The sequence below is a fragment of the Grammomys surdaster genome, unplaced genomic scaffold, assembly GCF_004785775.1.
Source record: "Grammomys surdaster isolate TR1022 unplaced genomic scaffold, NIH_TR_1.0 354, whole genome shotgun sequence".
NCBI classification, from domain to species: Eukaryota; Metazoa; Chordata; class Mammalia; order Rodentia; family Muridae; genus Grammomys; species Grammomys surdaster.
The window spans coordinates 55,828-68,880 of record NW_021604773.1 but is presented as its reverse complement, the minus strand read 5'-3'; the positions used below and the strand labels follow the sequence as shown (position 1 = coordinate 68,880).

Here is a 13,053-nt window from a genome sequence, read left to right as displayed (position 1 = left end):
TTTTTTTTAGAGTAATGTAACTTTAAAAAATTGTCATTTTACTGTTCTCTGCAGGCGTTCCCCCAACGCTCTCCTTTTATTCAATGAGCAGCATTTTTGCAGGCTGTAGGGGATTAAGGACCAGAGAGGTCCCCCAGGTGGTGGTAGTGGTGGTGAGCAGCCTTAGCCAGAAGATGGGAGAATAATCTACAACTTATCACAATCAGCTCTTGAAGCCTGGGAGAGCTGCAGAGCCAGGGGGCTAGCTTCTCCATCAGAGTCTGTTTGGCGGTGACCTTGCTTCTGAAGACCTTGCTGTATACCCCTCGGCCGGAGCTAGTTGATGAAGCCAGTGGCATCGGTGGATCCGTTATCACCCAAGCTTGTTCATGCTCCCCAGCTCTTCCCTGTACACAGTAGGATTCTTAGCTGCACCTGGCCTTTGAAGACAGACACCTGCAGCCTCCCTTCTGCCCACTCTTGGTTCTTGGCAATGCGGTGGCAGACAAATACCCAGAGACCTGTGTATACCGCGAAGGCCTAGGTTCTGCTTCATTTCTCACACTGCCTGGTCCATGACGAAGGCTTCCGTGTCTAAATGAGCATGGTTAAAGGAAGGTCCCTATTGGGGTCTTGTAGATACACTGGGACTTCATCCTGGTAAAGCAGTTCTCCATGATGTCAATTTGACCCACCCAATGCTTGCCTGTAACTGGGTTCAGGTACAGCTCTAATGATGTGGTTACCTTCCCAGGGACCCCCTTTTTTTTGAATCCTACTTTTAGAATATCTGGGCTATTTGGTGCCTTGGCAGGATCCTGGGTACTATGTTTTTGGGGTTCTCATCCATCCATTAGGGGCTCGTGGATCTGACAGGGATGATTCCATGTTGCTTCAAATACTATCCCAGGGGTCCTTGAACTGGGCGATAAAACTCAAGCATCCTCCAGGGGGCAGTGACTTTAGTCTGGGAGCGGGACAGTGAGGAGTAGGTGAGCTCAAAGCAAAGCTGATTGTTTCCCTTTTCCTATTTCATGAGACACATACTTGACTCCCTCAAGCTGGGTAGCTTCCGCCAGTTTGTGGGCTATACAGGCCATAGTGAGAGAAGTAAGGACCATCTATTAGTCAGGCATGGTGGTTTTACATGGTTCGAGTATGTGTCTGTAATCCCAGCACTGGGGGGGTGGGAGTGGGGGTGGAGGCAGGAGGATGGAGAATTTAAGGTCATCTAGTTGTTTGAGAACTATTTTCTTTTTTAAAAATTGGGGATGGGGCTTGGGGCCTGAGGGCTAGCTCAGCAGATGAGTATGTATACGCTACAAGAAGACTCAAGTTCAGTTCCCAGAACCTTTAGCAAGCAAAGCACAATAGACCACACAAAAGACTATAACTTCAGCTCAAGGGGATGTAGCCTCCTGAAGATACCTGGATGTGTGTGCACCACATACCACCCCCCCCCCACACACACACACTACAACACCCCCGCACTCCCCCCACCCCCAACAAAGAAAGACATCCCGAAGTCTCCTCAAACCTTTTTTTTTTTGTTTTTCGAGACAGGTTTCTCTGTGTGATCCTGGCTGTCTTGGAACTTACTCTGTAGACCAGGCTAGCCTTGAACTCAGAAATCTGCCTGCCTCTGCCTCCCAAGTGCTGGGATTAAAGGTGTGTGCCACCACTGCCCGGCTTCCTCAAACCTTTAGTATCTGCATTCGTACAGGAGAGTCAGGGGAATCTCTGAGTTTTAGGCTAGCCTGGTCTATACAGAGACCCTGTCTCAACAGCACATTCCTCAATAAAAAAGGACTTGCAAGTTTCCTACACCTCAAGTTTCTCCCTCTGTCCTCCATGACAGTGTCTCCATGACAATGGTATGGCTTATTTCCCCTGTATCTTCCCTAGCAGGAGACCCTTAATAAGCAGCCTTGTCACATTGTATCTGCCCCCAACCTTTCCACAGACTGTCACAGGTCCTTCTAAATCCCCACTAATGCGTCCTGTTTTGCTGAGGCCATGTGGCTTAAGAGGATTGAGTATTTGCTAAAACAGATGAGGCCGATGACAGAACAAACCAGCTGTAGGGACTAAAGAATAGTCACTAGGGATACCAGAGAGAGACTGAGAAGGACCCAGGGCCCTGAGAGTGCTGCAAAGAGAACCCCAGAACTTAAAAATAGACAAACCAGAGACATAGACCGAAAGGAGAAAACCATAAGGCATCTTCTGACCTCCACAAAACTTTTGCCATGTGCCCTCATAAATATAGAACTACCATAGGGCCCAGCTTACCCTGTGCCATATCCAGAAGACTTTTTTTTTTTGGGAGGGGGGGTTTCCGAGACAGGGTTTCTCTGTGTAGCCCTGGCTGTCCTGGAACTCACTCTGTAGACCAGGCTGGCCTCAAACTCAGAAATCCGCCTGCCTCTGCCTCCCAAGTGCTGGGATCAAAGGCGTGTGCCACCACCGCCCAGACACAATCAGCTCTTGAAGCCTGGGAAAGCTGCAGAGCCGGGGGCCCAGCTACCTAACAGTATAAAACATCCAGACATTTATAAAAAAAAAAAAAAAGGATAACAGACACAACATTATCTCACACTGGATTAGGGAAATGAAAGGGAGTTGGAGCAGGGGACAGCGCAGAACTCTTGAGTCTGAGTCACTCTAAAGTGTATGTGCAAATGCCATAGGGAAACTTGCTGTTTTCATTTGTTTGGTTTTGATGAGACAGGGTTTCCCCCTATAAACTGCACTGGCTGGCCTGGAACTCAGAGACTCACCTGCTTCTTCCTCCTGGATGATGCTGGGACTAAAGGGAAACACCACCTTGTTTTTGTAAGCTATCCTCAGGCTTACAGTGTTCAAGGGCATCCAGGATAACCTGTCCACAAGGATGTGAAAACAAAAATCTCAAGATAGCTACCCCTGTTCTGAAGTCTATCCTAGGATATAAAAGCTCCATACTGGGCTATGGATTAAGATATAATTTTCTCTCTTAAAGCAGTCATTTTAAGCCGGGCAGTGGTGGCGCACGCCTTTGATCCCAGCACTTGGGAGGCAGAGGCAGGCGGATTTCTGAGCTCGAGGCCAGCCTGGTCTACAGAGTGAGTTCCAGGACAGCCAGGGCTACACAAAGAAACCCTGTCTCAAAACAAACAAACAAACAAACAAACAAACAAAAAACAAACAAACAAAAAAGAAAACAAAAAAGAACAGTCATTTTAGTTTCTATAAATGCAAACTTTATTATTAATATACCTTCCATAGACATAAATCCCAACGTCCCCTGCCCCAACAAGGAAGTTGAAGTCAGCAATCCTGTGACGGACCAACTGTGCTTTGGAATCCAGAGAGTGTGAGATTCTTCAAGGCTTCCAAAGCTTCTGGGAGTCCAGGGTCATTTTGAGAGGACTCCTCGGGGTTCGTCTGTGTGGTCGCTCTTGATACGTACTGGCGACACAACATTCTCTGCTGCCTGTAGATCTTAGAAAGCAAGTAGCGCAACCTCTGATTCTGCATCATGTGGAACCAGGCCTGGAGAGGTAAAGAAAACATGGAGATCTGAAAATAGGCCCTTGGTCTAGGCTGTGATCATGGACTCCAAAAGGAGTAGATAGCTGTTAAAGGCAAGGCCAGTTACCTAGGGACTCTGAGGTTGCCTGCTTGAGGCTTTTGTTTTGTTTGGAAGGGCAGGGGTTAGGGGTGGTCTGGGCAGTTGCTGAGGTCTGGAACTTTCAAGACTACAACCAGGGCTGATTGTTTGGGACACAAGGTTCATGTAGTCCAGGCTAGCCTTCACTGGCTGCAGAACCTAGGATAATCTCAATCTTCTGAAAAACAAAACAAAACTATCTCCATCTTAAAACATTCTGGTTTTGTTGTTGTTGTTTTTAATTTAGGATATTTTTTATTTATTTTAAAAACTTTTTTTTGTTTTGTTGTTTGTTTTTGTTTGTTTTTTTGAGACAGGGTGTCTCTGTGTAGTCCTGGAACTCTCTCTGTATATAAATATTCTATGCTTGTTTGTGAAAAGCCAAGATTCCCTCCACTCTAAATTTGTGCTTACAACCAGTCAGCCTAGACTCCCACCTCTTTTTTTTCTTCTTCTTCAAGACAAATTTTCTCTGTAGCCCAGGTTGGCCTCCCTCTGCCTCCAAAAGGCTGCGATTAAAGGCATGTACAACCACAGCCTGAACATGTTAGCCTCTTAACAAAGGCTTATCTAAAAAGTAGAGAAAGTTGGGTGTGGTGGTACCTGCCTTTAATTCCAGACTCAGGCAGAGTCCAAGGACAGTTTGGTCTATACATCCAAGTTCCAGTCCAGCCAGAGTTACTGGTCAAACCTGTTTTGTTTTTTTTTTTCAAGACAGGGTTTCTCTGTATAGCCCTGGCTGTCCTGGAACTCACTCTGTAGACCAGGCTGGCCTCGAACTCAGAAATCCACCTGCCTCTGCCTCCCAAGTGCTGGGATTAAAGGCGTGTGCCACCACCGCCCAGTGTTTGTTTTGACAGAGTTCCTCTGTGTATCCCTGGCTTTCTTGGAATTTAAATCTGTAGACAAGGCTTACCTTGAACTCCAGCTGGGATGAAAAGGGTGTGCTACCACCACCTGACTTCCATTTTCCTCTCTCCCTCTCTTCCTCCCTCCCTCCCTCCCTCTCAACAGTAGCCCAGTCCACCTTCCAATTACAGTAGGTAGGTCAGGAAGTGATGACTTTGACTTCCTGGTGTGCTAGTCTCCATCTCTTTGCTGACCTGTAATTTGCTATGTAGAGCAGGATGTTCTCAAACTTCCAGAGATCTGTTGGCCTCTAATAAGAAAGACTTGGGCTTGGCCGGGCGGTGGTGGTGCACGCCTTTAATCCCAGCACTTGGGAGGCAGAGGCAGGAGGATTTGAGTTCGAGGCCAGCCTGGTCTACAGAGTGAGTTCCAGGACAGCCAGGGTTACACAGAGAAACCCCGTCTCAAAAAACAAACAAACAAACAAACAGAAAGACGTGGGCCACCACAGTAGTTCAAGCCCTTTTGAGGATGTTGGGTCTGTGGGTGCACAGAGACTGATTGGGGAGACCCAAGGAAGCTCCAGTCCCATGTGATGTCTGGAATTGGAAATGAAGTGCCACCCTTCATGTTAGGGAAGAGGAATCTCACCTTGACGTGTTTCTTTTTCAGGTTGAGTGCATCAGCCAAGGCCTCCAGAGTCTTCTCCGATGGGTTGGGGTCTAACCGGAAGTGCCTTCTTATCTCCCGGTACTGCTCGTGGGTGAGCTGAAGTTTGGACATAGAGGCTGAGGAGGGAAAAATATACATGAGAGCAACTGTTTCTGTCCTTCCCAGGTGACTGTGTTAAGATGGCCAGTCACATTAACCTCAACTGGATTCCAGGGACCCAGTGGTGAAAGAAGAAACCAACTCATACCCACATACATGAGGGTTACTTTTAAAAAAATAAGCTGAATGATGGCTCAAAAACCAAAAACCTTGATCCCAAGGGTCATGGAGGGTCTTTTGAGTCTTTCCCTTCAGGGCCTCACTTCCTCTCTTGAGGTTCTCAGCGCCCTCAAAGGAACCCAAACACTGAAGGGGCCTGTGGAGGGCCCACCCACTCTTTAGCCCATAAGAGCCTGAGGAAACCACCGCTGTCGCAGTTCTGAATGAGGGGGATGAGCAGCTTGGAATCACTGTGGTGCTATTTCAGAAATTAAATAAATTGTCTGGGTGTGGTGTCCAGATCTTGTATTCTCGGTGCTCAGGTTCGAGCCCAAGAGTTATGGGAGTTCAAGTTCATGCCCTGGATTTTGTGCTGTAACTTAAACCACTCCTACTAGCCTCCCCACCCCCACCCTCACCCTCAAAATCACCAAAGAAAAGAAAAAACAGACGCAGGAATTTGGTTAAACTCACCCACCACACAAGTACCAGGCTGCCGCCCAGGGCCACATTCTTACACTCCCCTTCACCCTGTAGCTAACTGGCTATAACCGTGATTCTGGTTGAGATCAAATCAATACATTCAGCTTCCCGCCTACATTTCAGTCTTTAATCCAATTCTACTGCCCACGTCCCTTTACAAAGAGGCTGGTCCTCTTTCGAAAGATCCAGACTAGATTCGCAAAGCCTGAGTTCCGGGGAACGAATCCCTGCCCATTCCTCGGCATTTAAACATTCTTCTGAAGCTCAAACTCACGAAAACGCGAAGATCTCTCCATCTCAGTCTCTCCGTTTGTCACTGTAGCGCACTTGAGTTCCAGGCTTCAGTTTGAGGCTCTCCTCTAGGATTTTTTTTTTTCTTAAATCCCTCTTCCAAGCTGGGCCCACCCATTTAGGTCCCTCCCACCAGCAGCTCCTCCCACTATTTGCCGCCTGCCACTCCCCTCTGCTCCCGTCAGGCATTGCCTTCCAAGGTGCCAATATCTTTATTGAGTAGCTACTTTGAACTTGGAAAAAAACAGCCTTGGCCAATCAGGTGTTCTCAAGCTTCCAGAGCCCTGACCAGCCGCCGGGCCTCATCAGGATCTTGATTCCCGGAAATGGGCCTCCGGCTTGCAGGTTCCTTCCTAAAGCTCTGCACCAAGGGAAGGGACCAACCAGAGTTTCGTGCCGATGGCCCCTTCCTCCACACACCCTGTCTGTGGTCCCCAAGGACACTGGGAATGTTACTTCATATTTACAAGGCTCCCTTGGTTGTCTGGACATGAGGGGTCTGGAAGGCTCCCCTGCTTGGTAATTTCTCCTTAAGGTGTGTCCTGGGACTAACGGCAAATGGGGTCCTGAGGACAGCTGCTGCTGTCACCACATGGTGTTTCGGACAGATCTCACTATGTCCCTCAGCTGCCCTGAAAGAGGTCAGCTCAGGACCTTTGGAAAGGCCCTGGGACGTTTGCTGGATGGGAGAGGTGGATGGGAGAGGCTAATTTACCTTCCTCATTCAGAGGACACTTGCTCTCCCAGAAGGAAATAGGCTGATTAACATTCCTCAGACCAAAGGGGAGGGAACTCACCTGTGGGTGGGGAAGGCCCAGAGCACAAGGACACATTCCAAAGGACAGACTAACCCTTGGTTACCTACAGACAAGAGAGGTCCTTGCCACCTTGTTCCCTAATGACCAATCAGTTAAAAAAGTCGCACTGTTCTGTCAATCATGTTGTGCCTAATGGCTGCTGCCCTAAAAACTGTATAAAAACTGGCCAAATGGGCTGCCCAGGCTTGCCACTTCTCCTTCAGGTGCAGGATGACCTCAACCCTTTGGAACAATAAATTACTCGATTCTCGGATCCCTGCGGTTTACTCAGGCGATCCCAGGTAAGTTAAGAGTGGGCAGAGTCTTACACCCTGGACTCAATATGTAAACCACACTGGCCTCCAAGTCTCAGAAATCTGCCTGCCTTGAATCCAGGGTGCTTGAATCAAAGGCCATCCTAGATTTCTGGAAGTCTGAACACAGATTGACTCTGAAGAGCTAATCTTCCAGATTTCCCCTCCAAAGTGCTGAGAGTAGGGGCATGCACTATGAGACAGTGACTATGTCTTGATCCTGGCTTCAGTCATTGAAGTTGAAAAGTATGAATTTGCCAGGCAGTGGTGGCGAACGCCTTTAATCCCAGCACTTGGGAGGCAGAGGTAGGTGGATTTCTGAGTTCGAGGCCAGCCTGGTCTACAGAGTGAGTTCCAGGACAGACAGACCTACACAGAGAAACCCTGTCTCGAAAAAAAAAACCAAAAAGCAAACAAACAAACAAAAAAAGCTGGCCGGTGGTAGCATACACCTTTAATCCCAGCACTTGGGAGGCAGAGGCAGGCAGATTTCTGAGTTCGAGGCCAGCCTGGTCTACAGAGTGAGTTCCAGGACAGCCAGGGCTATACAGAGAAACCCTGTCTTGAAAAAAACAAAACAAAACAAAACAGGTTTGACCAGTAACTCTGGCTGGACTGGAACTTGGATGTATAGACCAAATTGTCCTTGGACTCTGCCTCTGAGTCTGGAATTAAAGACAGGTACCACCACACCCAACTTTCTCTACTTTTTAGATAAGCCTTTGTTAAGAGGCTAAAATGTTCAGGCTGTGGTTGTGCATGCCTTTAATCCCAGCCTTTCGGAGGCAGAGGGAGGCCAGCCTCTGATACCAAGGTCAACCTGGGCTACAGAGAAAATTTGTCTTGAAGAAGAAAAAAAAAAAAAAGAGGTGGGAGTCTAGGCTGACTGGTTGTAAGCACAAATTTAGAGTGGAGGGAATCTTGGCTTTTCACAAACAAGCATAGAATATTTATAGATATTGAATAATTTATTAAAATATCACCTGACTGAGTTCACGAAATTCATCCATGTCTCAGTAACTAAAGTTGTCAGGAAAAAGAATTTCCATGCCATCCACGTCTGTTTGGAGGATTCTACAGGGAGCCAGTTGAGGTGGCCCATGCCTTTGATGCCAGCACCCGGGGTGTGGTGGGAGGAAGACAGATGGATCTCTGAGGTTTGAGGCCCAACCTGGTCTGCATAGAGTATTCTAAAGCCACCAGTGTTACTCAGAGACCCCGTCTCAATAAGAAACCCAAACAATGAGGTTGCTTGGTTAAGACTTGGAGACTGTGGTTAAAGCAAAATCATCTTGGGCTGTCTTGGCTGCACAAGCCATACCTGACTCCTCCCCTGACATTCTAGTTTACAACCAGGTAAATGCTTCACCTTTTCCAAAGTATTAACACAACACTAAATTCCACCAAACCCAAAGAATGTCTTCTGCAGGCTGGGCATGGTGGAGTACACCTTCACTTCCATCAATCAGGAGGCAAAGACAGGCAGATTTCTGTGAGTTCATGACCAGCCTCCTTTCCACAGACAGGATGTTCCATGCAGAGAGGTTTCTATTCCTGCTGTAAGCCCTTTATGGTCACACCAATGTAGTTGGTACCTATACAATAACTTCTTGATTAAACATTCTGTATGGAGCAAATCAAGCTCAGGCTTTTTCAGTCTTCACATCACTTGGGGGAACTCAAACCTGTTTTGCATCACTCATGTGCTCAGTATGACCACTGTTCCTTAGTTGAATGGATGTTCTGCCTGCATGTATGTCGGGCACTTCATTTATACAGTGCTCTGGAAAGCCAGAGAGGGGGGTGTCAGAGCCTCTGGTTCTGGAGTTCCAGATTATTTCAAACCAACTGGGTAGTGTAAATCAAACCAGGGTCCTCAGGAGAGCAGTGGTCTTAACGGCTGAGCCGTTTCCCAGCTCCCAGATTAACAGAGTTCTTTGTGTAGCCCTGGCTGTCCTGGAACTCACTCTGTAGACCAGGCTGGCCTCGAACTCAGAAATCTGCCTGCCTCTGCCTCCCAAGTGCTGGGATTAAAGGCCTGTGCCACTATTCAAGGTTAAGTTGCAAATTTCTGGCCAGCTCGAGTTACTGTAGTGCAGCTTTACCTCAAAGAGCATCACAACACAACAAGAAAGCCTAGCTATTTGAGGTGGCTGTGGTTGAAAGGCCTTTGGCAGGAAGCCTGAAGACCCAAGCTCCAACTCAATACCAGGAGAATCTATTCCTGTGTGGTCCTCTGTCCTGTCTGCTACACAACCAGCCGGCTTCCACACAAAGTATTTTTTAAAAGAAACAACACTTTTTTTTTTTTAATAAAAAAAGAAAAACAACTTTATTGATCAACAGTTTCACTTTATCAATGAGCCACTCCCAAGTCTAAAGCCCATACAGGTCCTCAGAAGCACCAAAAGATCAAAATCCATAAGAAACCATAAAATACTCATTGGCACAAAATGCATGATGAAGGTCACAGAGGAAACAAAAGCTAGCGGTGTTAACCGGTTAGTCTCTTGGGAGATGGTTGTTCTGTCAGTCTATGTTAGTCTGTAATCGTGCCTTGGGTAAAGGAGGCAAGAAATCAGTGTGATACTGTGCTACATATTGAGTTGATAGTTAGCCTGAAGGATAGGCCACCTTTGAGGGGAGGCTGGTTCAAGAATGGGATCCACCCCTGTGGGTGTGGCCCTGCAGGACCTGGTGCAGGCCCTAGTTGGAGAGTCAACCTTGGCCACACCATTTCTGTCCAATGTCATCTGTCCTGGTACCCAGGTATTCAAACATTTGACCAGGTTGTTTCTGGAATGCATCCACCATTTGATGAGTTTGGTGCAGCCAGGAGTCTGAAAGGGAGGGGGAGTTGGGGGAAGCAGTTTTGTGCTCCTTGTAGTAGTGGCCCCATGGGGAAGGAGGGTCAGCAACTGTGCTTACAGCTGGTTGAGGACTCAGGGAGATTGATGGGAACCAGCCTGTACTTCCAGCTTGGTAGGTGGCAACAGGGGGCTTTGTCGGAAGGAGAAGAGGTATCATCCCGGGCAGAAGGCTGCAGTCTGGCCAAGGGAGGGCGCATCTCCTGCTCCAAGGATCTCTGGATGAACCAAGCCTGCAGGGAAGAACACATGTAAATATATCTAAGGACGGACCCTGTGCTCCCTAGGCTTTGAGGTGATACTAAGGTGGAACTAGCTTCCCAAAGCTGCCATCCAAGTGTTCTCCAGCCTTCTTCTTTCATCAGGGACCCAAAAGAAGGCCCCCTAAGAAGTATTGAGGGGCCTCAAGGGTAGGGCCTACCATCCAGAGATGCAACCTGCTAGAGTGCCTAGCCTGCATATGGTTCTCAACTTTCCTGATGCTTGAGCCTTTAATAAACTTCTTCATGTTGTTGGGAGAGGGTAGAGGTGGAGAGGGTGACTCACACCTTTAATCCCAGCACTGGGAGTCAAAGGCAGGCCTTCTCTGAGTTTGAGGCTACCCTGGTCTACAGAGTGATTCCCAGGACAGAGAAACTCTGTCTAAGAAAAATTGTTTTCACTGCTATTTCATGATTGTAACTTTCCTACTGTTATGAACTGCTGTGATTTGAATATCTGGTTTTTTTTTTCTGTTGGTCTGATCTGACCCCTGTGAAAGAGTTGTTCATGTCAGAAAGAGTTGGATATCTTCAGGTTCAGAAATGCTGCCCAGCTCAAATTAGGATTCATAACAGGAACAAAATTACACTTAGGAAACAGCAACAAGCCGGGCAGTGGTGGTGCACACCTTTAATCTCAGCACTTGGGAGGCAGAGGCAGGCGGATTTCTGAGTTCGAGGCCAGCCTGGTCTACAGAGTGAGTTCCAGGACAGCCAGGGCTACACAGAGAAATCCTGTCTAGAAAAACAAAAACAAACAAACAAACAAAAAGAATCCTAATTTGAATATCTAAAATACAGACTATCTACAATGTAATCCCTGAGAATGTTTTTTCGTTGTTGTTTTTTGACTCCAAAGGTTCTCAGTGTGGAGAACACTGATGGAGAGGCACAGAAGGTTGGGTATGGCAATCTGACCTCAACTTGTTCCTCCTTCAGTTTGAGTTCTGTGGCCATGATCTTTCGAGCCTGGAGGTCTGGGTAGGGTTCCATCTTGAAGTGTTGTTCCAGCTGCCAAAGCTGCTCCCAACTGTACTTCTGGTCAAGGGGACACAGGGTATAGGAGGCTAAGACAGAGGGAAAAAAATGGGTCAGGAAATATGTATCATGAGAGTGGAGAGTGATGGTCAGCCCTTGCTGCCAAGCCTGATGATGTGAATTTTGATCTTGAGTGAATTCATGGTAGGAGCTAACTCACTGAACATAGAGGTCCTCAGACCTCTATACTCTTGCCTGGGCACACATATACAAAGGAAGTTAGCAACTGTCAGGAGATCAGCCTTCCTTATAACCCCAAGGTCTGATTTTCCTCTTAGGGACCCACTTTAATTCCCCACTTTCCAGTTCCACCGAGTTAAACCTTTCTGGAGCTCAAGGTCTGAGTGTTTGAAAAAAGGCAGAGTGGAGAGTCATACCCTTAATCCCAGCAATTGGAGAATTGAGGCAGGAGGATGGGTAGTTTGAAATAATGATTCTGCTGTTGGAAATTGAGACTGTCAGTTAACTTGAGTTTGTGTGAGTATAGTGTCTGCAAGCCTGTAATCCCAGCATTCAGGTAGAAGGAATTCCTTACAAGATTTCAACATTGTCAGGTCCAAAATAGCCAGGCCTGGTGGCATTTACCCAAAATCTTAGCACTTGGGAGGCAGAGGCGTGTTATATCAGAGTTTAGGCCAGCAGGATGTATAGGAAGACTGCATCTCCAAAGATACAAACAATCGTTCAAGTTCATTTCCAACATGCCTGACTGAGGTCCATGACACCTTGTCTCTAATAAACGTAACTATTAACACCATTCCAGAAGGAAAACCTGCCAAACAAAAATCTTACAAAATAGAAATCAAAACTAAAATAGTTTTGCAAATAGTTCTCTTGATAATAGAGCAGTCTAAATCTAAGCCGACGGGTTGTGTGGAGAAATCCCACCAGGAGTCTCACAGTACGCTGTCCTTGCATTGGCTCTCCTTTCCTTAAGTCTGAACCTTGGAGGAGCAAAAGGGTCATGTGCTCAGAGCAGCTCTCCTGACACTAACACACAGACCCCCAACTCCACTGAGATGGCCTTACTTTCTACAAGGCCCGGTCGGCTCTGGGGACAGATGGGAACTGTAAAACTCAGACTTCATCATAGCAGTCCTGCCCACCAGACACACAGGATGCTAACAGGCATCTCGGGACCCAGACTTACTCAGGGAACGTGGAGATGCCTCCATTTCATCTGGAGCTCACTTCAGGTGTGATTGAGGGTATGTTTTGAGAATTTAGGATGAAATCTCAACTCCATTTTGGACCCACTCAGCAGGGACCCTCCCATCTGTAGCCCCTCCCACTATTCAGGCTCCAATGAGCCTTGGCTTTGGCCTCTTGAGTCTCCAGCTAAGAGGAAGGGCAGGCTCCACCCAGGGTCTCCTTTTTAGGAAATGGACTCCAGGCAGCCAGCCAGATACACAGGTGTTCTTCCTCATTGTTTCCCAGAATCTGGATGCTCCTTCTCCACATGGAAGCACCATCCTAGTGTCTCAGTTGGCAGCCCTACGCCCTCCATTTGTCCGGATTTCTCGACAACCTCTAAGATTAGTAACTAAAGTGCCTGGACTTGGAGGCTCAGGTGACCTCCTTGAATTCCTTAGG

General features: G+C 47.4%; 1 protein-coding gene and 1 pseudogene across 1 annotated transcript; both read right to left on the bottom strand.

Annotated features, from left to right (window-relative positions):
* Nucleotides 1–366: 366 nt before the first annotated feature.
* Nucleotides 367–1,079, bottom strand: LOC114631212 (annotated as a pseudogene).
* A 2,169-nt stretch (nucleotides 1,080–3,248) lies between these two features.
* LOC114631198 (double homeobox protein A-like) lies at nucleotides 3,249–12,744 on the bottom strand. Its single transcript, XM_028779483.1, has 5 exons — nucleotides 12,611–12,744; nucleotides 11,341–11,489; nucleotides 10,215–10,395; nucleotides 5,132–5,268; nucleotides 3,249–3,513 (listed from the first exon to the last, which is right to left on the bottom strand). Exons 1-5 carry the CDS (start codon nucleotides 12,633–12,635, stop codon nucleotides 3,289–3,291), a joined length of 717 nt encoding a protein of 238 aa, XP_028635316.1. The 5' UTR covers nucleotides 12,636–12,744; the 3' UTR covers nucleotides 3,249–3,288.
* Between the last annotated feature and the right edge of the window lie 309 nt (nucleotides 12,745–13,053).